This window comes from Anarhichas minor, unplaced genomic scaffold, assembly GCF_050575085.1.
Source record: "Anarhichas minor isolate MPS153535 unplaced genomic scaffold, ASM5057508v1 ptg000009l, whole genome shotgun sequence".
NCBI lineage: Eukaryota > Metazoa > Chordata > Actinopteri > Perciformes > Anarhichadidae > Anarhichas > Anarhichas minor.
The window spans coordinates 1,939,282-1,961,673 of record NW_027466455.1 but is presented as its reverse complement, the minus strand read 5'-3'; the positions used below and the strand labels follow the sequence as shown (position 1 = coordinate 1,961,673).

General features: G+C 40.9%; 3 protein-coding genes across 3 annotated transcripts; all 3 read right to left on the bottom strand.

Annotated features, from left to right (window-relative positions):
• Window positions 1-2,509: 2,509 nt before the first annotated feature.
• On the bottom strand, window positions 2,510-4,665 carry LOC142945896 (immunoglobulin kappa light chain-like). Its single transcript, XM_076086833.1, has 5 exons — window positions 4,611-4,665; window positions 3,779-4,486; window positions 3,562-3,687; window positions 3,145-3,182; window positions 2,510-2,752 (listed from the first exon to the last, which is right to left on the bottom strand). The coding sequence occupies exons 1-5, from the start codon at window positions 4,663-4,665 to the stop codon at window positions 2,636-2,638; spliced, it is 1,044 nt and encodes a 347-aa protein (XP_075942948.1). The 3' UTR covers window positions 2,510-2,635.
• A 4,132-nt stretch (window positions 4,666-8,797) lies between these two features.
• Window positions 8,798-10,375, bottom strand: LOC142945895 (uncharacterized). Its single transcript, XM_076086832.1, has 5 exons — window positions 10,342-10,375; window positions 9,519-10,217; window positions 9,247-9,378; window positions 9,117-9,175; window positions 8,798-8,999 (listed from the first exon to the last, which is right to left on the bottom strand). Exons 1-5 carry the CDS (start codon window positions 10,373-10,375, stop codon window positions 8,877-8,879), a joined length of 1,047 nt encoding a protein of 348 aa, XP_075942947.1. The 3' UTR covers window positions 8,798-8,876.
• Window positions 10,376-15,556: 5,181 nt separating this feature from the next.
• LOC142945948 (uncharacterized) lies at window positions 15,557-22,146 on the bottom strand. Its single transcript, XM_076086886.1, has 6 exons — window positions 22,104-22,146; window positions 21,689-21,985; window positions 19,442-19,738; window positions 17,166-17,492; window positions 16,736-17,080; window positions 15,557-15,733 (listed from the first exon to the last, which is right to left on the bottom strand). Exons 1-6 carry the CDS (start codon window positions 22,144-22,146, stop codon window positions 15,576-15,578), a joined length of 1,467 nt encoding a protein of 488 aa, XP_075943001.1. The 3' UTR covers window positions 15,557-15,575.
• Window positions 22,147-22,392: the final 246 nt, after the last annotated feature.

Below are 22,392 nucleotides of genomic sequence, written 5' to 3'. Positions count from 1 at the left end.
CTCTAACAGGTTACGGTATTTAGAGAGTGCTTTGAGAACCAAGAGACAAAGACACAAAATGTTTTTTTTCTCAGATTATTGTTGAAAAGTGAAAAGTAATAAAGTAAAATACTTGGTAATTCAAACATTTGCAGAAGTACTGAATCCCACTGATGATATTGTATGAATGTCATTTGGTCTATTGCACCCAGATAAACACTTCTTAACAATTGATGAAAAGCTTGATGCAAGTGTGAATATTTCCTTTATCCACAAAACATTTTTTTTGATCAGGTGAAATGCCAATTATCCGTCTAAAAGGAATGCTTTCACTAGTTCACACCTCCTTCGTCACAGGAGTGATAAAGGTGAATGCTGGAAGTGGGCTTGATGGAAAGATGCAAACGATACAAAAAAATCCTACGGTATAACTCGATCTTTGTAAGGATGTATTACCTGTCGTACCCGGTGAAGTCCACACTTTTATTTGTTTAAAATATTGGCAAGACGACAAGCAAATAACTTTTAAAATGCTTGTTTTCTCAATGGAGCTCGGATTGATTGGTGCTAGGCTATGCTAACATTGTAGCAGCTCCATCAACACTCACAATAACGTCATCTCGGCATAAATACGGCAGCGTCTTTTTCATTGTTTGTACCATATGGTTTACACACACACATATTTATACACATAGTTTGGTCCGATCTCTATTGATATGAGGTATCGTAGAGCTCTGGGTGAACACAGACGGCTACAGTATTTGTTTCCTGATTCAACAACAGCAGAACGTCAGTGATGACAGGAGAAACATCTCAACGCTGATAGGCTATCGCGCCGCAGCGGCACGCAATTTTTTCGCCGAAGTTAAAAAATTTCAACTCACATGTTTGGGGCGCCAAACACACCATTGCAAATTCGCATCACTCCAGTCTCATCGCGTCTGTGCATAGACTTTGTATGTAATCTACTCACGCGAATAATTTGCGCCGCGTTTGGTGTGAACGCGGCATTAGGCTTTTAGGCTGTACTTAGGAACAGTGATGCTGGAAGCTGAAAGCAATCTTAGTTTAGCTTTTTCTCATTACTATATCTTAGGAATGTCATTAGTTTAGGAGTAATTTGGTCATAAATTGAACCATTGAGCAAAAAAATTATTTAAAAAGCGACCCGATGACGCTGTTTAAGGAACTGTTAAGGGACCATCAAAGCTTCTGGGGACAATGAATGTCTGCACCAAATGTTGTGCCAATTCATCCAGTAGATGTTGAGCCATTTCACGGGATAAGTGAAAACTTTGACCTTTGTTTTTGATCACCAAATGAGTTCCTTATATTAGAGTCTGGATCAAAGTAAATGATCATCCGACCAACCCAGATTGCCATCCCTAGAGCCACGTCACTAGCGTGGCTGAAAATAATATTTTCTTTGCAGTGGTTGTTGTTGTTGCAGCAAGTAGTTAATGTAACTCATCCCATTGCACAGTGATGTAAATTGTTTCAGCTACCTCTATCAAGAAATAAGTGATTTCTGTTGGAGGACATGATGAGCAGTTTACTCTTACAGCAAAGCGCCACTCCCTTAGCCAGTCGACACTGTTGCACTGCACTCTGAATGATACAGATAAAATCAATGTCATGATTGACGGCATCTATGTTAATGATACAGAGTTGTAATGTGTAGATTACTAGTTATTATTTGATCAAACCCTAGTCAAGCCTTTTGTCTCTGATTTATTTATTGATACAATCTACTAGAGTTGTCTGGGCATTAGAGTTGTACTGTGAGGCTGCTGTGCATGAAAGCACTGCAGAGACTTCCTGTCTGAAACCCCAAAGAGACAGAAGCATATTGAGAGATAATCCTTGGCTGCCGACCACACAGAGGCTAAATGAAGATCCTTACATCTCTGGGTTTGTCTGTATTCAGTCTTGTTTCCACCCTGCGATGAGAGGGCCGGCACTGCTGATCCTGAGCATGTGAACAGAAGAAGTCCCATCCGTATCATTCATGCCTGATGTTTGCAGAGGCTTGCTGATTTCAGAATGTATATTATGTTAAAAGCACTTGAAATATGATCATGTTACCTGCATTTTTGTTAATTTGTTGTCATTTTTGTTGCCAATAATATATAGATTTAGTTTCTCTGCTCCTGTGCACACCCTCCAGCACTATCGCTCTCGCACTCATTATTGTAAAGAAAGTTCCACCTCTAGTTAAACCCGAGACCAAATGGACAAATGCTTCTTTTTATCTGGTGAAGAGGGAAACACTGGTTGAGAGAGAACTCACACCTGAACAAGAAAAAACAACAACGATAAACCTCATTTTCAACAAGCATGTGCTGCCCAATGACTCCAGCTCATCTTCCTGTGTGCCCCGTGTACCAGAGGCAAGGTTTAAATGAAGGAAATGAGACGCGTCTCCCTGTCATTAGGGGGCATTAAACAGACGGGTGTGGCCAGTGTCTGTCATGTACACACTCTCAATAATGAAGCACAACCTGTTGAGCTCTTGAAAGCACTCGTTTTATTAGTTTACTGCGAGGAAAGGATCTGACAGCAATACTCCTATTTCAGAATAATAGACCTTGTGTAGCTTGATAGACACATTCCTCTTGAACAACAATTAGGGAGACATGAAATATTCCCAGCTCTATCACCTTACACTGGAGTACACACATTCACTTTGTGTGTCGTCCCTCTGTCTTCTTGATCTGTTGACCTTGTGTCCCCTTAAAGCGGCGTAATGGAGGTTGTCTGAATCTTGGTAATCCTGGTCATGAAATATATTTTCAATTTTCAATCACCATATCAATACACATCACTTATCTAATACACACATGTGTAAACACACTAACAGCAACACTTATATCATGCAGTGACACATTTCCAAAACGTTCTGGTTTGTGCACACAGTGGAAATTCATGCAGCAGAATCTAGATCCAAAGATTCACCGTTTTTTAAAAGTCCAGGTTATGGTTGGGTAAGTTCAGGTCGCGGAAAAGACCAAACAGTTACAGTTTGTATTTCAGAACTATTGTACTAAATAGCATTCATTTGTATAGGTGTAGCCCCCCATACGTTGTTGTTGTTGTATATCTGTCGTATATATATATATATATATATTTATATTTATAGCGTTGAAATACTTAAAAAGTACTCACCACTGCATTTGGAGTCAAGGCAGCTGAAGATCTTGAGTCTGGCAAAGACAAAAAATACCATATTGATTTTATGAGTAGTACCTATCGACACAAATTAATCAATGAAGACCCAAACTAAAACCAATTCATACTGTAACACCAGCACCATCTAACAGCGTAAAGTCTCCATCAATCATCTCACAGACTCTCCCTCAAACTGATGACTGAAAATCTGAAGTTGTACTTGAGATGTGCAACGGATAAACCATAAATATATCCTCATGGTATGTAGTAGTAATCAGCATGGGGGAGTAATTGATTTCTGACACTCTTGTCTTGATTAGGTTGTCTTTATTCTTCATATCAACCTCAAATGGTCGCCCCACTATCAAGCGCATTAATACAGACTGTTAAAAATATAAATGACAGTAAGCCTACCTGTACATTGGCAGCGGTTTCTGTTGTTCATTTTAAATGCTGCGTACGCCAGTAAAACAACCAGGATGGTGGTGAATGCCAAAGCTCCACTCAAGAAATACACCAAGACAAAAGAGTGGACTTCATCTGCAGATCAAAATGATAGAAGATGTTACCGAGCTGTAGAACATCGAGGAGCTAGTAATGACAACTACGATGTATATGAAATGTTACTTACGCTCAAAGTCAGACTTTTTCTCGTCTCCAGTCAACAGTATGTGTCCACATGAGGCAACAGCACAGTAGTAGGTCCCAGCATGAGACAGATTCAGGCTCTTCATCGGCAGGTTGTAGACACAGGTGTGTGTTTGTGTGTTGGGTTTCCTCTCACACTGATCATTCCTGCCTCCATCAGTGTAAATGAGTCCTGGATGAGATTCTTCAGAGTCTTTGAACCAGTAAACACTGTGTTGTCCATCACAGGTCCCAGTGTGAACTGTACAGTTCAGAGTCACAGAGCCTCCTGGCTGGATGGTCTCAGATGCTGACTGATGGACCAAAGCTGGGACGTTCAAACCTGAACCCTTTACACTGACAGTAGCGCCCTCTGCAAACTCAAAATCGTATGAATAGCAACCTGTACAGTAGTAAGTAGCTGAGTCTGAAATGTGTAAATCGGAGATTGTCATGTGATTTTTACTGTTTCCTGTGTCGAGTGTGAAACGAGGATCGTTTTTAAATTCGTTATGAAAAGTGCCACTTTTTTTATGTTTATAAAATGTAGACACCAACTTCGGTTTCTGTCCCAGAGTTTGCTTGTACCAGTAAAAGTTTGCTGCAATTCCTTCGTAATAACATCGCAAAGTCACGCTGTCGCCAACATCTGCCGAATAAAAACCACTGTCTTGACGCACATATATTGACGATTCCACATTGGTCATCTGAGCTGAAGAGAAGAGAGATCCAGAAAGAGCGCATTTAATTCAATGATATATGTCTATCACAATGCCTGCATGCAACATTTGTAATCATATAAAATGTAGAAGAATGCAAATACATTCACAACAGACCTGTTGTTCCCAGGAACAGATAAGTCAGGTACAAAGCAAACCTCGAAGATGTCATCGTGTTCACGAGTCCAAGTTGAATGAATGAATCTCAAGACGTTCTCCACTCTTCAGAGAGAAGACGCTGTTTGATTGGCCAATAAGAAGTAATGCCCAATCCTGATTTGGAAACAACGAACACATGTTCAGGGCTGCCTCCATTGCATTACTCTAAGAGAGCTCAAACAGGTCTTCAGAGAGACGTCCCATTTGTCTGATCTCTACTCTATCATTCCGTATATGCGATCAGGGATTTTGGCAATTGCATGTATTTTATTGTGAAACTTACTAGTTAATAGTTGATGTTCTGTAAGAGTTTTATTGAAAATAGCTCATTAAGGTACTTTCAGCTTATGCATAACACTTCAGTTCACTTAAGTCTTTTTTAAACCATCAGTGTTAAAAAAGCACCCGCATTTGTGATGACACAATGTTGTGTCTATAATATCTTTAAGTCTTGCCAACATTCTATGTATCAATTTTCCCCATGGACCATACACGGACATGGTGTGGCACAACAGGAGGTTGCTCAAAGATTAACCGAAAGAAGGAAGAAGATGTTGGTCCGTTGCCTTAACCTGCACTATAAATTATTTCCAGGATTTCACCATATTTATCTGTAATATTTCACAATAATTTCCATTATTACCACTTCACAGGCTTTAACTGTGACATTTCACAACATACGACTGCATTCAGAATACCTCTAGTAGCCAGTAATTTACTATAAATGTATAGTGAAATATTTTACAGTGGTATGTCCGTATTACATTAGTAATTTGAATTAGATATTTTTTGTTGGCTAATTTTGTGGTAACAGTAAGTAAGTAACAGTAAATTCACTGTAACACCAGCTCCTTCCAAACACACACACACGTCATGGCCACTGCTTTGTTGATACATCAGTGAATAGAATGGCTGTGTGTTAGCACAACTGTCTATCCGTTGGAAATACCTGGCAGACTTTGATTAATCGTAATAGGAAATGTGTTATATAGTATCTAAATGTTTACACATTAATATGTAAGTTAATTGAAAAAGTCTTGGCATTAGAGTTGTACTGTGTCGCTGCCGTGCATGAAAACCCTGCAGACTTCCTGTTCGAAACCACAAAGAGGGCAGAGGGTCCTCGAGAAGTATGCGACCAAATGCATTGAGAGATCATCTTTGACTGCCGACCACACCGAGGCTAAAAAAAGATCCTCACATCTCTGGGTGTCTGGTGTGCAATCGGCACATTTACTGTCAACAGCCTGTGAAGAATAACGTCGACATAAAAACACTCGGGGGTGTTACTCTCACATTAGTTTGTGCCGCATGCAAAGCGAACTTCATAAATGACATGTTGCCTTGCTGTAGCCCTGCTGTGAGAGGGCCGACTGTGATGTTTCCGAACACATGAACACAACTTGAAGGAGTCGGACACGCTTTATGTTTGTAATGCCGTCCTGGACCAAGTGTGTCCCACTGACTCTGATATAGTGTTGCTGAGAGTTTGGTGTGCTTTTGATTCACTAAGTAATCACAAAAAAGAACCAAATAACATCTGTGGTCTGAAGGAGGAAACATTAAACACAGGGGCATTTATGCCTTTAGCAGCAGATACTTATTTTTTAAAATCATTTTCCAGGCGTGCACGCTCTCTCGGCTTTCTCTCTCTCTCTCTCTCTCTCTCTCTCTCTCTCTCTCTGGTAGCTGAGCTCACAGTCGCCACAGACGATCGGTTATTTGTGGTTGGGTGTTTGTGCATTGTTGGCTACAAGTAAAGCGAGAGTGGAAAAATGACATCTATCAGATCAAAGAGACCAGACTTGACTGTACAGGAACGTGTTTAATTGTCACAAGGTCAATCTTTACCTGATACGGACGGGAAATCTGACAAAAATGCCCCCTCTAGTAACAGACTAATGAAACATATCCAGCTCTGGTGCCTTACACTGGAGTCCACAGTCACTCAGGTGGCATCTCTCTGTCTTGTTGATCTGTTGGCCTTGTTCCTTCTTAACGCAGAATAAAGGAGGTTGTTTTTTCATTGCGTTGTGGCAACCCTGGGAATAAGACATGAACTAGTGAATTGCCGTAAAGGTGTTTTTTTTGTTGAGACTGTATCAGAGAGGTGTCCTGTTGTGACGTTTATATTTCAAGGAGTGGACAAAATAATAGAAACCACCCCCAAAAAACAATAATGAAATCCAGAACAACAACAGCACCAACTTCAGTCTTGCACAATGACCATCGGCCACAGTTTTACAATCTTTAATCAGTCCTCTTTGTAGTACATTGAACTGGATATTGTAGAAGTGTTGTTCTTTGCTCTTTTTTGTTTATCCTCATGCTCTATTTTCCCTCCTGTTAGTGGAACCACACTTTGAAAATACTCACCTCTGTGTTGGGAGCCGAGGCAGCTAAGGATCTATCTTGAGAGTCTGGTTGTGAAAAAAAATAACAAAAGCCTTTATTAAAATGTACTATATTTTATGGTTCTCATTCAGTTCTTTACTGCTCTCTTCCCTTTCACATACATTTGTTTCTGTTTGTCTTGAACATTGTGTATACTGCTTAAGCCAGGGAAACAACCAGGATGGTGGTGAATGCTAAAGCTCCACTCAAGAAACACACCGAAACAAGAGATTCTTCATCATCTGCAGAGCTTACAGCATTGTTTTCATTACATTTGATCAAAAAGTTGCTTGCGCAGTAGTAAGTAGCTGTGTAACTTTGCAGAAAATAAAGAGACAAAATGCACTTACAAAACCTACAACTTACCCATTCTCCCTAAGGGCAGACATGACACATACAATGCAAACATCGGAGGAGTCATCTCATTTAAATTGCCGGGGTGACTTCAGATAATCTGTATATGTTCTCTACTGTGTTTGATTGGTCAATCAGAGAGGACTCTAAATGACCACATGGTCAGTGTTCTCTGAGCCGCTTGTGAAACTGCGGCGCCTTCAGCCACCGTCTGACTTCCGATGCTCCTAAAGTAGTGCTATTATGGTGAGGATGGCCTCTGAGTGAGGGGGTACGCCGTCCCCACCGTTTTGTACTCGCGGCTGATGTTACCACAGTCTTGGAAAGAAAGGGGTGAGTAGAGGGGTATTCAATTGGTTGAATACCCCACACTGCTAGATCCCACCAAATCATACACTCTGTCCCTTTAAGATAACACTGTCAAAGATAAGTTGTGGTTGGAATGTGTTGTGAAGAGGAGGGACTGTAGATACCCCTCCTCTTCACCTTGCTCCCATTACTGTTTGGTCTATCTAGCCATTTAGTTTCTTATTGACTATAGAAGACACATGTTAGCCACATGTGTTAACTCCCTGGCACTATGGTAATAAATACATACATGCATACTGATCACAGACTGTTTTCATTCATCAGTTATAAAAGACACATTTTAGCAAAAATGCAATGGTTGCTCTTATTGGGTCACATGCAACTTAACATTGACCTCTGATCTCCTGATAGTAGTATGTTTACAATATATTTTGTTTAGACATTTCTTAGCGCTGGTATAGATGAAATTACAAGTATTGATATGTAGTGCAACTAGGAGACAGGAAAATGATTGTGATGATAGTTTCTGTTAATTGTAGTTTCAGAAAACTTAAAAAGCGCTGACTAAACAGCACTTTGACTGAATTTAAAGCTTCACTGAGACCAGTCTTTGCATGAGCTAATACATCAATCTGGACTGTTGGGAGTTGTAGGTATGTAAACATTTTTTAGTTTTTCTTATGCACAGCATCTAAGACACGATGCTTGTTTTTTGACAAAGTTCTGTAAGATGTAAGGCTCGCTGAAGTGCATGACTCTGTGGCCTGGAAGCTACGGCCCGGTCTTCCTGTGTTCATGCTCTGCTAGGACTCGTGTTTCCACCAATGGAAACTTATACTGTAGTTCCCACCACCGTCACCACAGGTGTGAACGGTGAATGGTGAGAGCTGGCTGTAGATTGAAAGGTGCAACATACGTATCTGGCAAAAGAAGATATTAATAGATCGTAGGGGATTTTCATGAGTGTGCTCTGTCTGTGTCTGTGTCCAGTATTACACTTTATGTACGGAGGAAGATCCATGTGACAGTGGCACACATTGCATAAAAAAAACTTTTATTTTCTTTCAACATTATTTTAAATTGTACATATAGTCATGTAAAGTGATGCTGTCTTGCAAGTGATCGACAGGACAGAGAGATGATTTGCTGTAAAGGCAAAGTCCAACTTCACTGTTTTCTACTCTTTACTCTCGAGTACACACAAACATCTTCCACGTTGTCCTGGTGACGGTGCCGTTCACTTGTTCTGTTCAGATTCAGCGCAGCATAATAGATTTCTGCATCTTGGTTCTGGTAATGACAAAATAACAAATTATGTGAGACATACAGTACTGGAAGAAAACATGAAATATCTGTTATTAAAATTGTATGCAGGGATTCTATAGCTATGAATTTATTTGATCATACAGTAGTTTCACCTACCACGACGTCAGAAGCTGCAGAACATGCCAGGTGAGAAACAGCTCCTGAAAATCAAGACATCCATCATCACGCCGGATCAATACATTTATTAATTTTTTTATTCTGAAAGTCTTACCTTTGCAGACAGAGCAAGTCTTTTTTTTCAACTTGTACATGGCGGAAGCCAAGACAAGCAGCACTGCAATGAAAACGGCCAATGCTGCACTCAGGCAATACACCTGGAGAAGAGGGACTTTGGTAGAACCTCCTAACATGCGGTGAAGAGAACACATTTCATATCCTTTTGATATATTTATATTGATGGATATACAATAAATATGGTTCATTTAATGTCTGTTTTAAACATGAGCAGGATGGAACAAACAATCATCAGCTTTTATCACCTACCTACAATCTCCACTCTCGTTCCACTGCCAAGCACAATCTCACCGCAGGAGGCCAGAGCACAGTAGTACATCCCTCCATCAGTGGAGCTCACAGACTTCAAAGTGAGGTTCAAAGTGCAATCTTTCACGTGAGGCTCGACGTTGGGGAGATATTCACACTCGTCCGCATGGCGATAAATGACCGTAGGCTGAGCAGCACCATGTCTGAACCAGTAGAGGCTCTGCTCCCCCGCACATGCTCCAGCATGCACTGTACAGCTCAAATTAACAGAGTCTCCCGACCGAAGCTGCTCCAACGCCGGCTGATGGACGACAGCGCGGATGTTGGATGGTGATGCTTTGACGTGTAGGAAAGCTCCCTGTCCAAATTCAATTGTGTTGAATTCTAAACACCCACAGTAATATGTTGCTGAATCCAACAGGCGAAGATCCTCGATTACGAGGTGGTTGGTACCTTCATCACCTTGTGCTGCGACTCGAAACCTCTTTTTATATGCGGGGGAGATGGACATCTCTGTTTTTCGCATCCCAATTGATATAATGAGAGGTTTGCCTCCCATTTTTTGCTGGTACCAAGAGAGGAAAGTAACAGCATTATCCTGACAAAAGCACTTTAAAGTCAAATTCTGCCCAACGTTAGCTGTTATGACCCCACTGTCCTGAGTTATACTTGAGGTCTTGTTAACAGCTGGCACCTGACCTGCATAGGAAAAATGCATACGATTATATTATCTCTGCCTTTAAAACCTCATCTCTCTCTCTTCAAATTGTATTCATGCATATAGAAACAGTGAAAAAGGGTTTAAAATACTCACAGATTTGACTGAGAAGCACAAGAAAAATACAAAGTGGCATCATCCCTGAAGCTCTGCAGTTTGTAGCCTGTGTGTTTACGGACGCAGCCAACCCTTATAGGAGACGGAGGCTGTTTGTGATTGGCTAAGCTGACTGGTTTGGTTTAGAGTCCTGCTATTTGTCCCTTTGCAATAGTTGAGTCTGTTCAGGTGATCAGAGGTGTAATTTAGGTTGATTTGGTCTCTTTGGTCACATCAGTGTTGGAGGACAGAAGTTGTAACAACATGTTTGTGTGCCATGAAAAGGACCTTTTTTTTGGATAGAGGCGTTGTGCACATCAGTGTTTGTTCTCCATGATATACACAGTGCTTAGAGAGGATTTTTTTCAATTTGGTAGATTCAGATGTGCTTATATGATTACAGATATAATTATTTGTGGAAGTGTATGTTTGGGAATGTTTGCGGTTAGGTGGGTTCAAAGGGAGTGTGTGGAAGAGGTGTAGAAAGAAAATTAGAAATCGTGGTCGAGTGATTCAACACATTTTACTTGCTAGGTACATTTTGATAACCTATAGCTCCCTTCATGCCAGTGATGTGGACTTTGTTCCAATGTTTAGAGGAAACCACATATGAAGACTGACCACAATGTTGCACAGAGTCATTGTTTTTTTTCTGTCCTCTTCTGTGTTTCTAGTCATGAATTGGATCTGATTCAGTGTTGCTTTACTGCTCTCTACTGTACTATTTTTAACTTGTTTTCAAGGTGTTATGTTGTATGCTATGGTTAGCCGTCAATGCCAAGTGCAGCGTTGGTAAAAGGAGGAAAAACAAAGGGAAGAGGTAGCATCTAAAAGCTCTCATTTTAACCTATTGTATCATGTGTAAAATATACAAATAGCACATCCTGTGTTGATATGCTTCCCATTAGCTTCTGCCCCACATGGGACATACCTCAACTTAAAGTGAAATTTGAATTCCCCTTATATTTTGTGTGTGGAAATATATACTAAAAATTATACTGCAGCTTAGTTAGCATCCACCACCAGTGTTGAGGGCTGGCATTTGTAGGAGACATGATTGTTGATGTTCTTCCCCTTTTCCCCTACACACACATAACCTTATACCATTAGTGATTTAGTAGTTGGGAGCAGCTATTGTGCTGTAAAGTTTGTATTGCACTCAAAAAGTGGAAGCTAGCTAGCTAATTAGCCTAGCTTCCTACCGGTAGCAGGTAGGATGTACAAAGAGAGCTGGATACAGCGTTGGAGGCGGGGCCTTGTTCATTCCTATTCCTATGGAAGTAGCTCAGTGGCGTATGAATCCAAAAAAGTTTGACTTTCCAGTTCAAAAGTACCCAGATCTTCATGGCGATCTTCCGCATCTATGGGCCCATAGAGAAGGTGCACTAGCGTTTCCTTTAACCCCGCCTCCCAGCCCTTGGTCCAGCCCAGGCGGCAACCTCCGGTTCTGACGAGTGAAGCCAATGCGGAAGTGTCTTCAACTTTCATTCTCTCTACTGGTCAGCAGGGGGCGACTCCTCTGGTTACAAGAAGAAGTCTGATAGTATGGAAGTCTATGAGAAAATGACCCTACTTCTCACTTTATTTATTCCCTAAGTAAACATTGTGGACACAGTTTATGGTCTCAATTGATAGTGTCAAGTCTTCTTCAACACAGCATGATGTTCTTGTATGCTTTAGGGCGGGCCTACAGTGATTGACAGGTCACTGCCGCTACCAGAGACGTATACGGCGTCTCTACATCACTCTTCCGCATTCCAAATATGGTAACTTCTGTTCACTGGTTGCAAATAGCCAAGATGGTGATGACTGTATTCTAAAATGGCGACGGCCAAATCATCCAAACTCAAGGCATCAAAGCGGCAATCCACAAACCAGTGTGTGACATCACGATGACTACGTCTCTTCTTATACACAGTCTATGATCCAGCCTCGTTCTTGGGTTCATTCACATGAACAGAGAAAGAAAAATAGCAATTAATGCATTTTACAACTTTTACGACCTACTGATTTAAATAAGCTCCATTTAAGGGTTCGCCCTAGGATGTTCCAATGTAAGCTGTGGAAGAGTCTCCAGGGCATGATCAGTGCTGTGTTCATCTTACACTTAAGAAAAGAGTGGGGCTAGCTAGCATTAGCTGTTTCTTTTTCATCTGGTTTTTAAAAATGACCAGACTCTCAAAACTCACAGTAATGAGTAGTACAGTAGTTCTAGTGCAATAATTGGACAATTTCACCATCTATGGTGGCTTAAACTAACAACACATCACTGATATAAGTGCCTTGAGGTGTGGACAGTGACAGAGCTAACATTGCTACTGTACATTATATTTTGCTTGTCACATTACATGCTGAGGTAGGGGATTTTACTACTGTAACGTGAGATAAAGTGATGAATAAGATTGGAAAGGAATATATCTTAATGATTTATCATGCCTACGAATTACATACAAACTTTTGTCAGCATTTCCTGGAGCATACCATTTTAGACTGTTGGTTTCAGTGTGGTGCAATCGAATTGCAATTCTCAGAAAAACGGATGAAATATAATCCACCATAGTGAAAATAAAGCTACTCATGCAGTAGACTTTACCAAGCAGAGGCAGGCTACTGTGTCTGATTCAAATAAGTCGTTTGATGTTTGTGGTCTGTACATGAGGTGAAAGCATTACGGTTGTTGACGCAGTAGAGATGAGTCACTACTGACCAACACTCCTCTCCCTTCAACCCGAAGCTACTTCCTGAGTCGTGCAAAGTGACAGAATAAGACGGCCCAATTGTCGCTGTTTCTCAAACAAGTAAAAAGATCCTCCTTTTCTGGAGAATGTGAGTCAGATGTGGCAAACAATGAGAAGAAGAAGCAGCCCTGCACGCTAAAAGCCTTGCATGTTGAGCACTTGGCCGCTTGTCAAACTCTTTTGTCTTCAATGTCTTTTGAATGTCATTTGGAGCTTGTTTTTGTGCTGAATTTCCCAAAAGCGTGTGTGTGGAGAACCCTTTTTGCTCAGGTCATCTGCTGAAGAGACAAGATTTTTTTGTTTCTTTGACTGATGAAAGCAGCGTGTCTTTTGACCTTCTTGTAGGACAGGAAACCTGCAGTGTCTCGTTCCACAGCACAAAGGGCCGCACAGACCTGCTGCGAGAAAGGCTGCTAATATCTAGAAAGCTGTCATTTGGAGCTGATTTGTCAAATGACTGTTGTTGAAATGATTCAGTCAATTTAGAACATTTGGAAATAAAAATAAAATCTCATAATGGATTTACCAACTTTACACATTATGTTTTATCATTACTAGACCGTCCCACATTCAAACCACGAGTGATTTCAAACTCATGTCAATTTAGGTTGGCCGGAGAGAAGTTACATGGAATTACTACATTACTCTCATCTCACTTCAATCTCTTCAAACACAACTGAAAGAGCATGTTGTTAGTGGGTTTGCAACACGTGGACACTGCCCTGTTGCCCTGTGTCAACAGGATACGGTACATTTTACACATGAGGTTTTCTGCTATCTATTTGTTTGTCACAATAGTTGAAAATGGGTCAGAGCACCACATTGAGCAGCAGATACATGTTTTTTTCCCACTGAGCTTTTGGCATTAAGACATGAAGCAGGTCAGTTAACTTTAAAGTCTCTTTTTACCCTTACCCAAAGATATACAGAAACATTGAGGCAACTTTTAGAACAACATGCGGTTGCAGAGAAGAGAAGGTAAAGCTCGGCCCCCAATAGTCTTGTCTCCTCCTCCCTCACAGCTTAATGTACTGTATCGATGCATTTGTTTTTATCATTTTTGTTTGTTTGTATAAAGTGTGACTTTATGTGTTCTATTTGTGGCTTTTTACCTGTTAATTCACATGTAAGTTTATAACTATATGCATGAGATGGAGAATTGAAAAAGCGGAGGCGTTATTGTGAAGCGACTGGGACAAACAAAGAGCGTCACAAATAAGACCACAAAGACATCCTGTCAGGCGGGGAGGGCAGGGGGGGGCAGGGGGGAGAGGAGGGCGACAAAACCACTGGGGCTGAACTTATGTATGCGAGATTGACCAGAGCGGGAACTCAGAGTTTTTTTTTTCTTTTCTCAATCTTTTCACAATACTCTGTTGACTGCAGGACTTGTAAAGTTATCACTGGCTTCATGAGTGTTTGAGAGGATCAAGTTAAGAGATACAAAACACCAAAGCTTACATAGTTCTCAACTTGATCGAGGAAGAGGAGGGATGGGAGAAACACTTTTGTGACAATGACACATATATATATATATATATATAATATATGATCATAATATGTAGTTAAAATGAAGAAAAGCTGACCTACTTATTTGGTAAAGCTGAAATTCTGCAATTTCTAAATAAATGTATATTTTGACTCAAACCATGAAACTGAGTATTTCTGATTACTTTAATGGCATTGAATGGTGGTGTCATGGTACTGACGGTGCTCAGGGCAGAGGTGAGATATTTACTCTCTGTCAGTCGACCACAACAACACCTCCAAACACATCGCTCTGTGGGTGGAACAAACAGGACACGCCCAACAAGTGTCTTTGAGATGTTCTCATGCACTGTCTCTGTGGTGTGTTCACTTTAAATAACGTATCTTTCCAGCCTGGTGGTCAGGGCAACGTGTAACTGTTTGATGAGTTAAGCAAAATGTGTTGATCATTTTGAAAAGGTAGAACTGTATAAGCATCATGATGTAGCACTTGTGTGAGTGTAGATTGACTGCTGCTCTCTACCGACTGAGAGCCTAACTGCACCCAACTAACTGAGTAGAAGCAAGGCCTGATGCTGAATTTAAAGGGGCACTCAGTGTACTTGTCAAGAAGAGAGCTACCAGGATAATGTCCTCTGAAAGAAGATAGCTGATAGTTCCTGGTAGCTCTCTTCTTGGACCTAACTCTCTTCTTTCAGGGGACATCATCCTAGGATAATGCAAGAAGAGAGATAAAGTATTTTGAAAGAAGACAGCTACTAGGATAATGTCTTCTGGAAAAAACAACTCCTGCATTGTCAGCAGAATTGCATTATGTGAAATGTTGAATCCAGTGTTGAACTTCAATACGAAATAGTTGGAACACCCCTTTAGCCACAGTCAGATATATAGAAGAGGGTAAAACCACCTAGAGTGTTACATACACACAGAGTGATCAAAGCAGGAAGATTTACAGTAAACACATGCAGGGCACATGAGGACAGAGGACTTTGTAGGAATGAAAAAAAATGAATGCATTTATTGAATACATATTTTCATACTGGTGAATGCTCTATGGTGCTCAGCAGTTGGAGGTACACTAACATGCACTAGGATGCACGCGGGTCTGGACCGGCTACGTAAGCAAAGCACAGAGAAGCTTGAATTACAACATAGAGAGAGAGAGAATTCATTTTCTGCTCAGGTAGACATTACTCCACTATATCTTTTCATAGCAACTAGTTGTTTGCTGCTTACTAGTGGCATGAGTTTCAAATTAAGCAACTTTTTAATAAAATGTTATAATAGGAATTTAAATTACAGGAGTTGGTGGGTGGTGTAGAAGGTGTTGTCACTTCAGGTGTGACAGTCTAACTCCAGCGTAAATGGTCTCCTCCTCTGGGTTCCTCTGTCCTCTGCTCTGGCCGTGCCTCTTCTTGAAGTCCAGTGCTACGTACTGCGGAGCATCAGATTCCTCATTCTGAAGAAAATAATAGACGTTATTACTAAGTTATTAATAATAACTGATGCTAAACTTATTTAGAAATGGGATGCGTCTATATACAAAATATAAATACAGCTCACATGTTGGGAAGATTTTTGAGCTTACCTGACTCTCAGGGGTGTCTTCTGGGACACTCAAGTGGGGTTGCAGCACTGTAGTAACAGAAAAACATCAGATTTTTTTGTCATTACCTTTAGTCATTCACATGATTGATGATATTGATGATAAAAAAAAAAAGATCTGTGGATTTTCTCGAGTACCCTTGACATTATTGCTGGAAAATAGAAATTATATGTACTTTTCAAATGACGTCTCAGAGACAGATACCTCAAAATAAAACCCAAACTGGCTGCATGGCGAGATAGCACTACGCATGAAAACATGGTTTAGAATTGTGTGGATCAATCCTTCCTTGTATCCCCATTAAAACAAGAGATAGAAAGACTGACTTCTTCTCTAGTAAATATGAATTAGTAGTACCTTGAGAATGGAGATATTTCCTCCTGGACATTTTGTAGAGGATGCCGATTAGAATGATGTTCAAGACACCAGACACAAGCAGAGCTGCGACCGAGCATTTCATCAAGAGAGGAAAAATGTCACCCTGTTGCTCTGAGAAAAGAAAAAGCAATGTAGACAAGCCCAAATAAAAAGTGTCTTAAATTTAGATTTTTTTTCTCTAAACTTTGCTCACCTCCAACGTCCAGTCTTGTTCCGCTCCCAAACAGTATCTCTCCACATGAAGCCACGGCACAGTAGTACGTCCCAGCATCAGACCGGCTCACATTTGTCTTCGATAAGCTGTAAACACAGCTCTGTGCAGGAGGCTCCAGGCTCTGCACACACTGACTGCTGATGTGCGTGTGGATGTACATAATACCCAAGTGGGAGTTTCTTGAATCCTCCTTTTTGAACCAGTACACACTGTGTTCTGTGTCACTGGTTCCAGTGTGCACGGTGCAGTTCAGAGTCCCAGAGCCTCCTGGCTTCACAGAGTCGGACGCCGGCTGCTGGAGGAAAGACCTGCGGCTGGACTCTGGAGGAATACACGTGTATAGAAAGAGTTATTAAATGGAAAATCAACTGGGAAAGAGAGATTTGTGTGTCCAAAATCAAAATCAAAATACCTTTCAAAACCAAAAACGTGCCATTTTCAAATTCAGTGACTGCAATACTGATATGTCCGCAGTAGTACATAGCTGAATCCGAGTCCTGGACATTAGAAATGTTCAAATGGTAGAACCCTGCATCAGTGTGAACTGAAAAGCGTTTGTTGTCTTTAAACTGGTTGTAGAAGATGTTGCTGTCAGGTGAATGTTTGTAGAACGAGGATATTATCTGAGGTTGCTCCCCTGCAACCTGCTTGTACCAGCACAGATTGTTGGCCCTGGAGACATAGAAACACGGTAAAGTCACGTTGTGTCCGGGCTTAGCGTAGAGTAGAGCGCCATCTGAAACACAGAAAGATAGAAATCAACGACCAGTGAATGCAATACATCACTTTAGACATTCCAAAAGTTTCAAAAATATAATTTTCAGGCACGGAAAATATTGTTCGCAGTGACTTACAAGCTCCAAAGACAGGAACCAAGAGCACGTACAATTTGAACATCTCCGGTGTTCAGACCGTAACAGTGTGATGGCGGTATGAGTAAAGGGGTCGAGGACGACAGCTACGCCGTCAGCGGAAAAATGTCTGTGCGTGACCCAAGTGGCGCACATTTTGTGGGTGTCAGTGCTCCTACTGAAGGAAGTGAGAAGCTGTAAATTTCCGACAGCTATTGTAATCGGTCCGTTGACCCTAGCTAAACCCAGATCTTTCTAGAACACCATCAGCGGTTTATTTATTTGACATTTGTCACACATTTTGTGGTTTGAATGTCTTTGTGCCACACTTGAGTGCACTAACAGTCTGCCTACTTTTGTGCATGCAAATTACAGAATGAGATGTCAACTATTGCATTCTCTTCTCTTAGACGAGGCAGGGCAAGTTCATCTGAATAGCACCTTTTCAACAACAATCCATGAGACTGAAATACATACAATACATGAGACTGAAAAGGGGCCTTAAGCAGTATAACAAGAGACATATGAATAGGATTTTAACAAAGTAAGATTAGGATAAGATAAGCTAAAATAATAAGATAAAATAAAACGGCAAGGGGCAAGATGTGAATAAGTGGCGAACAAGCGTTTTTTGAAATAAGATGATCTCTCTGAGTTTGTTCCAGATTAAATGACGCTGCTCCATAAAGTTCAGAGGACAGTAGGCAGACCTGTACCAGATGATCTGACATTTTATAACAGAGCAGCAGATCAAAAAATGAAAATTTAGTTAGTTAAGCTTTATGCAATCAGGATGTCTCAGACCAGACGGCACTCATCACATAACAAGGAACGTGTGTCTTCAGTTTGGTTTGCAGTCCACTCCAGTAGTGAGCTGCATATAGTGCCAGAAACCAGTCAGTTAAGATTTGGTATGAATAACTTTTAAGGCTCAACTACCCTGAGATGTGCTGGTGTCACGGTTGTTCACTTTGACCTGGACGAGAAAACCTCCACCTTATAGATACGTCAGTGTTGGCTATCCATCCTTTTCATATAACTGTGGTGAGTGCAATAGTTGTCTTGAGTGGCGAATTGAAGAACACTGTGATGGAAAGAGTCCAGTAGTTTAAAAGGATATCTCCACAATCCAGAGGACAGTGGATTGTATGAATAAGATCAGTTCTGAGAAAAGTGTTCCACCAAATTCAACAATCATTGTGTTCATGCACTCGCACAGACACTGCTTAGCTTCATGTCTTTGAGACAAAGTTATGCACTTAAGAGAAAAGCTGTATTTCTAAAAAAATAAGCTGTATGTTATTCCCCAAGCACCTGCATAGTCTTTCCAATTCAAATGAATTCAAGATGTGAATAAGTGATGTTAACTCTATCTATTTACTAACAAGTAGGATGATGCGAAAGGGTGATACTGCGGGCAAACCAGAAAATAGGGCCAATTTAACAGGCTGATTCATCGACTACGAACTTTTTAAAATATTGTATCACTCATTTCCTTGCTCAGTTGCTTTTCAGAAACCAGTTGACCAAATATCAGCCTCATTTGAGGTTGGGTCAAATTGGGTTGGTGTCACATTTACCGCTACTTGTTTTTTTTGAAAGTTTGTGACTTCCTATTTCTGTTCTGTACTCATACGCCCATGAGGCAAATGCTGCGTACCGTGTGATACAGAAACATTATGACAGAGATCTCATCAGACCCACCAGGGACAGAGGAAAAGGTGAGGGATTCTTTTTTTTTTTCAGGAGATGGTCTGTGTGCTTAGCACGAGGGGTGTAAGAATCTTGCAAGGAGACAGTTTAATCCACTTAAAGATGTTTTTTCACTCCTTACAGCCATCAGTGGCTGCAATACTGATATGTCCGCAGTAGTACATAGCTGAATCCGAGTCCTGGACATTAGAAATGTTCAAATGGTAGAACCCTGCATCAGTGTGAACTGAAAAGCGTTTGTTGTCTTTAAACTGGTTGTAGAAGATGTTGCTGTCAGGTGAATGTTTGTAGAACGAGGATATTATCTGAGGTTGCTCCCCTGCAACCTGCTTGTACCAGCACAGATTGTTGGCCCTGGAGACATAGAAACACGGTAAAGTCACGTTGTGTCCGGGCTTAGCGTAGAGTAGAGCGCCATCTGAAACACAGAAAGATAGAAATCAACGACCAGTGAATGCAATACATCACTTTAGACATTCCAAAAGTTTCAAAAATATAATTTTCAGGCACGGAAAATATTGTTCGCAGTGACTTACAAGCTCCAAAGACAGGAACCAAGAGCACGTACAATTTGAACATCTCCGGTGTTCAGACCGTAACAGTGTGATGGCGGTATGAGTAAAGGGGTCGAGGACGACAGCTACGCCGTCAGCGGAAAAATGTCTGTGCGTGACCCAAGTGGCGCACATTTTGTGGGTGTCAGTGCTCCTACTGAAGGAAGTGAGAAGCTGTAAATTTCCGACAGCTATTGTAATCGGTCCGTTGACCCTAGCTAAACCCAGATCTTTCTAGAACACCATCAGCGGTTTATTTATTTGACATTTGTCACACATTTTGTGGTTTGAATGTCTTTGTGCCACACTTGAGTGCACTAACAGTCTGCCTACTTTTGTGCATGCAAATTACAGAATGAGATGTCAACTATTGCATTCTCTTCTCTTAGACGAGGCAGGGCAAGTTCATCTGAATAGCACCTTTTCAACAACAATCCATGAGACTGAAATACATACAATACATGAGACTGAAAAGGGGCCTTAAGCAGTATAACAAGAGACATATGAATAGGATTTTAACAAAGTAAGATTAGGATAAGATAAGCTAAAATAATAAGATAAAATAAAACGGCAAGGGGCAAGATGTGAATAAGTGGCGAACAAGCGTTTTTTGAAATAAGATGATCTCTCTGAGTTTGTTCCAGATTAAATGACGCTGCTCCATAAAGTTCAGAGGACAGTAGGCAGACCTGTACCAGATGATCTGACATTTTATAACAGAGCAGCAGATCAAAAAATGAAAATTTAGTTAGTTAAGCTTTATGCAATCAGGATGTCTCAGACCAGACGGCACTCATCACATAACAAGGAACGTGTGTCTTCAGTTTGGTTTGCAGTCCACTCCAGTAGTGAGCTGCATATAGTGCCAGAAACCAGTCAGTTAAGATTTGGTATGAATAACTTTTAAGGCTCAACTACCCTGAGATGTGCTGGTGTCACGGTTGTTCACTTTGACCTGGACGAGAAAACCTCCACCTTATAGATACGTCAGTGTTGGCTATCCATCCTTTTCATATAACTGTGGTGAGTGCAATAGTTGTCTTGAGTGGCGAATTGAAGAACACTGTGATGGAAAGAGTCCAGTAGTTTAAAAGGATATCTCCACAATCCAGAGGACAGTGGATTGTATGAATAAGATCAGTTCTGAGAAAAGTGTTCCACCAAATTCAACAATCATTGTGTTCATGCACTCGCACAGACACTGCTTAGCTTCATGTCTTTGAGACAAAGTTATGCACTTAAGAGAAAAGCTGTATTTCTAAAAAAATAAGCTGTATGTTATTCCCCAAGCACCTGCATAGTCTTTCCAATTCAAATGAATTCAAGATGTGAATAAGTGATGTTAACTCTATCTATTTACTAACAAGTAGGATGATGCGAAAGGGTGATGCTGCGGGCAAACCAGAAAATAGGGCCAATTTAACAGGCTGATTCATCGACTACGAACTTTTTAAAATATTGTATCACTCATTTCCTTGCTCAGTTGCTTTTCAGAAACCAGTTGACCAAATATCAGCCTCATTTGAGGTTGGGTCAAATTGGGTTGGTGTCACATTTACCGCTACTTGTTTTTTTTTGAAAGTTTGTGACTTCCTATTTCTGTTCTGTACTCATACGCCCATGAGGCAAATGCTGCGTACCGTGTGATACAGAAACATTATGACAGAGATCTCATCAGACCCACCAGGGACAGAGGAAAAGGTGAGGGATTCTTTTTTTTTTTCAGGAGATGGTCTGTGTGCTTAGCACGAGGGGTGTAAGAATCTTGCAAGGAGACAGTTTAATCCACTTAAAGATGTTTTTTCACTCCTTACAGCCATCAGTGGCTGCAATACTGATATGTCCGCAGTAGTACATAGCTGAATCCGAGTCCTGGACATTAGAAATGTTCAAATGGTAGAACCCTGCATCAGTGTGAACTGAAAAGCGTTTGTTGTCTTTAAACTGGTTGTAGAAGATGTTGCTGTCAGGTGAATGTTTGTAGAACGAGGATATTATCTGAGGTTGCTCCCCTGCAACCTGCTTGTACCAGCACAGATTGTTGGCCCTGGAGACATAGAAACACGGTAAAGTCACGTTGTGTCCGGGCTTAGCGTAGAGTAGAGCGCCATCTGAAACACAGAAAGATAGAAATCAACGACCAGTGAATGCAATACATCACTTTAGACATTCCAAAAGTTTCAAAAATATAATTTTCAGGCACGGAAAATATTGTTCGCAGTGACTTACAAGCTCCAAAGACAGGAACCAAGAGCACGTACAATTTGAACATCTCCGGTGTTCAGACCGTAACAGTGTGATGGCGGTATGAGTAAAGGGGTCGAGGACGACAGCTACGCCGTCAGCGGAAAAATGTCTGTGCGTGACCCAAGTGGCGCACATTTTGTGGGTGTCAGTGCTCCTACTGAAGGAAGTGAGAAGCTGTAAATTTCCGACAGCTATTGTAATCGGTCCGTTGACCCTAGCTAAACCCAGATCTTTCTAGAACACCATCAGCGGTTTATTTATTTGACATTTG

Excerpts from the sequence above, each read along its gene's own strand:
- LOC142945948 (XM_076086886.1), bottom strand. The coding sequence starts at position 22,146 with ATGTTCAAATTGTACGTGCTCTTGGTTCCTGTCTTTGGAGCTT. Across the intron at positions 21,986-22,103 it reads GGTTCCTGTCTTTGGAGCTT|ATGGCGCTCTACTCTACGCT; the intron begins GTAAGTCACTGC and ends TCTGTGTTTCAG. Across the intron at positions 17,081-17,165 it reads GTTTTTGGTTTTGAAAGGTA|CAGAGTCCAGCCGCAGGTCT; the intron begins TTTTGATTTTGA and ends CGTGTATTCCTC.
- LOC142945896 (XM_076086833.1), bottom strand. The coding sequence starts at position 4,665 with ATGACATCTTCGAGGTTTGCTTTGTACCTGACTTATCTGTTCCTGGGA. Across the intron at positions 3,688-3,778 it reads GAAAAAGTCTGACTTTGAGC|ATGAAGTCCACTCTTTTGTC; the intron begins GTAAGTAACATT and ends TTTGATCTGCAG. Across the intron at positions 2,753-3,144 it reads CCTTGACTCCAAATGCAGTG|GATTACCAAGATTCAGACAA; the intron begins GTGAGTACTTTT and ends TTTCATGACCAG.
- LOC142945895 (XM_076086832.1), bottom strand. The coding sequence starts at position 10,375 with ATGATGCCACTTTGTATTTTTCTTGTGCTTCTCA. Across the intron at positions 10,218-10,341 it reads TATTTTTCTTGTGCTTCTCA|GTCAGGTGCCAGCTGTTAAC; the intron begins GTCAAATCTGTG and ends TTTCCTATGCAG. Across the intron at positions 9,379-9,518 it reads AACGAGAGTGGAGATTGTAG|GAGGTTCTACCAAAGTCCCT; the intron begins GTAGGTGATAAA and ends ACCGCATGTTAG.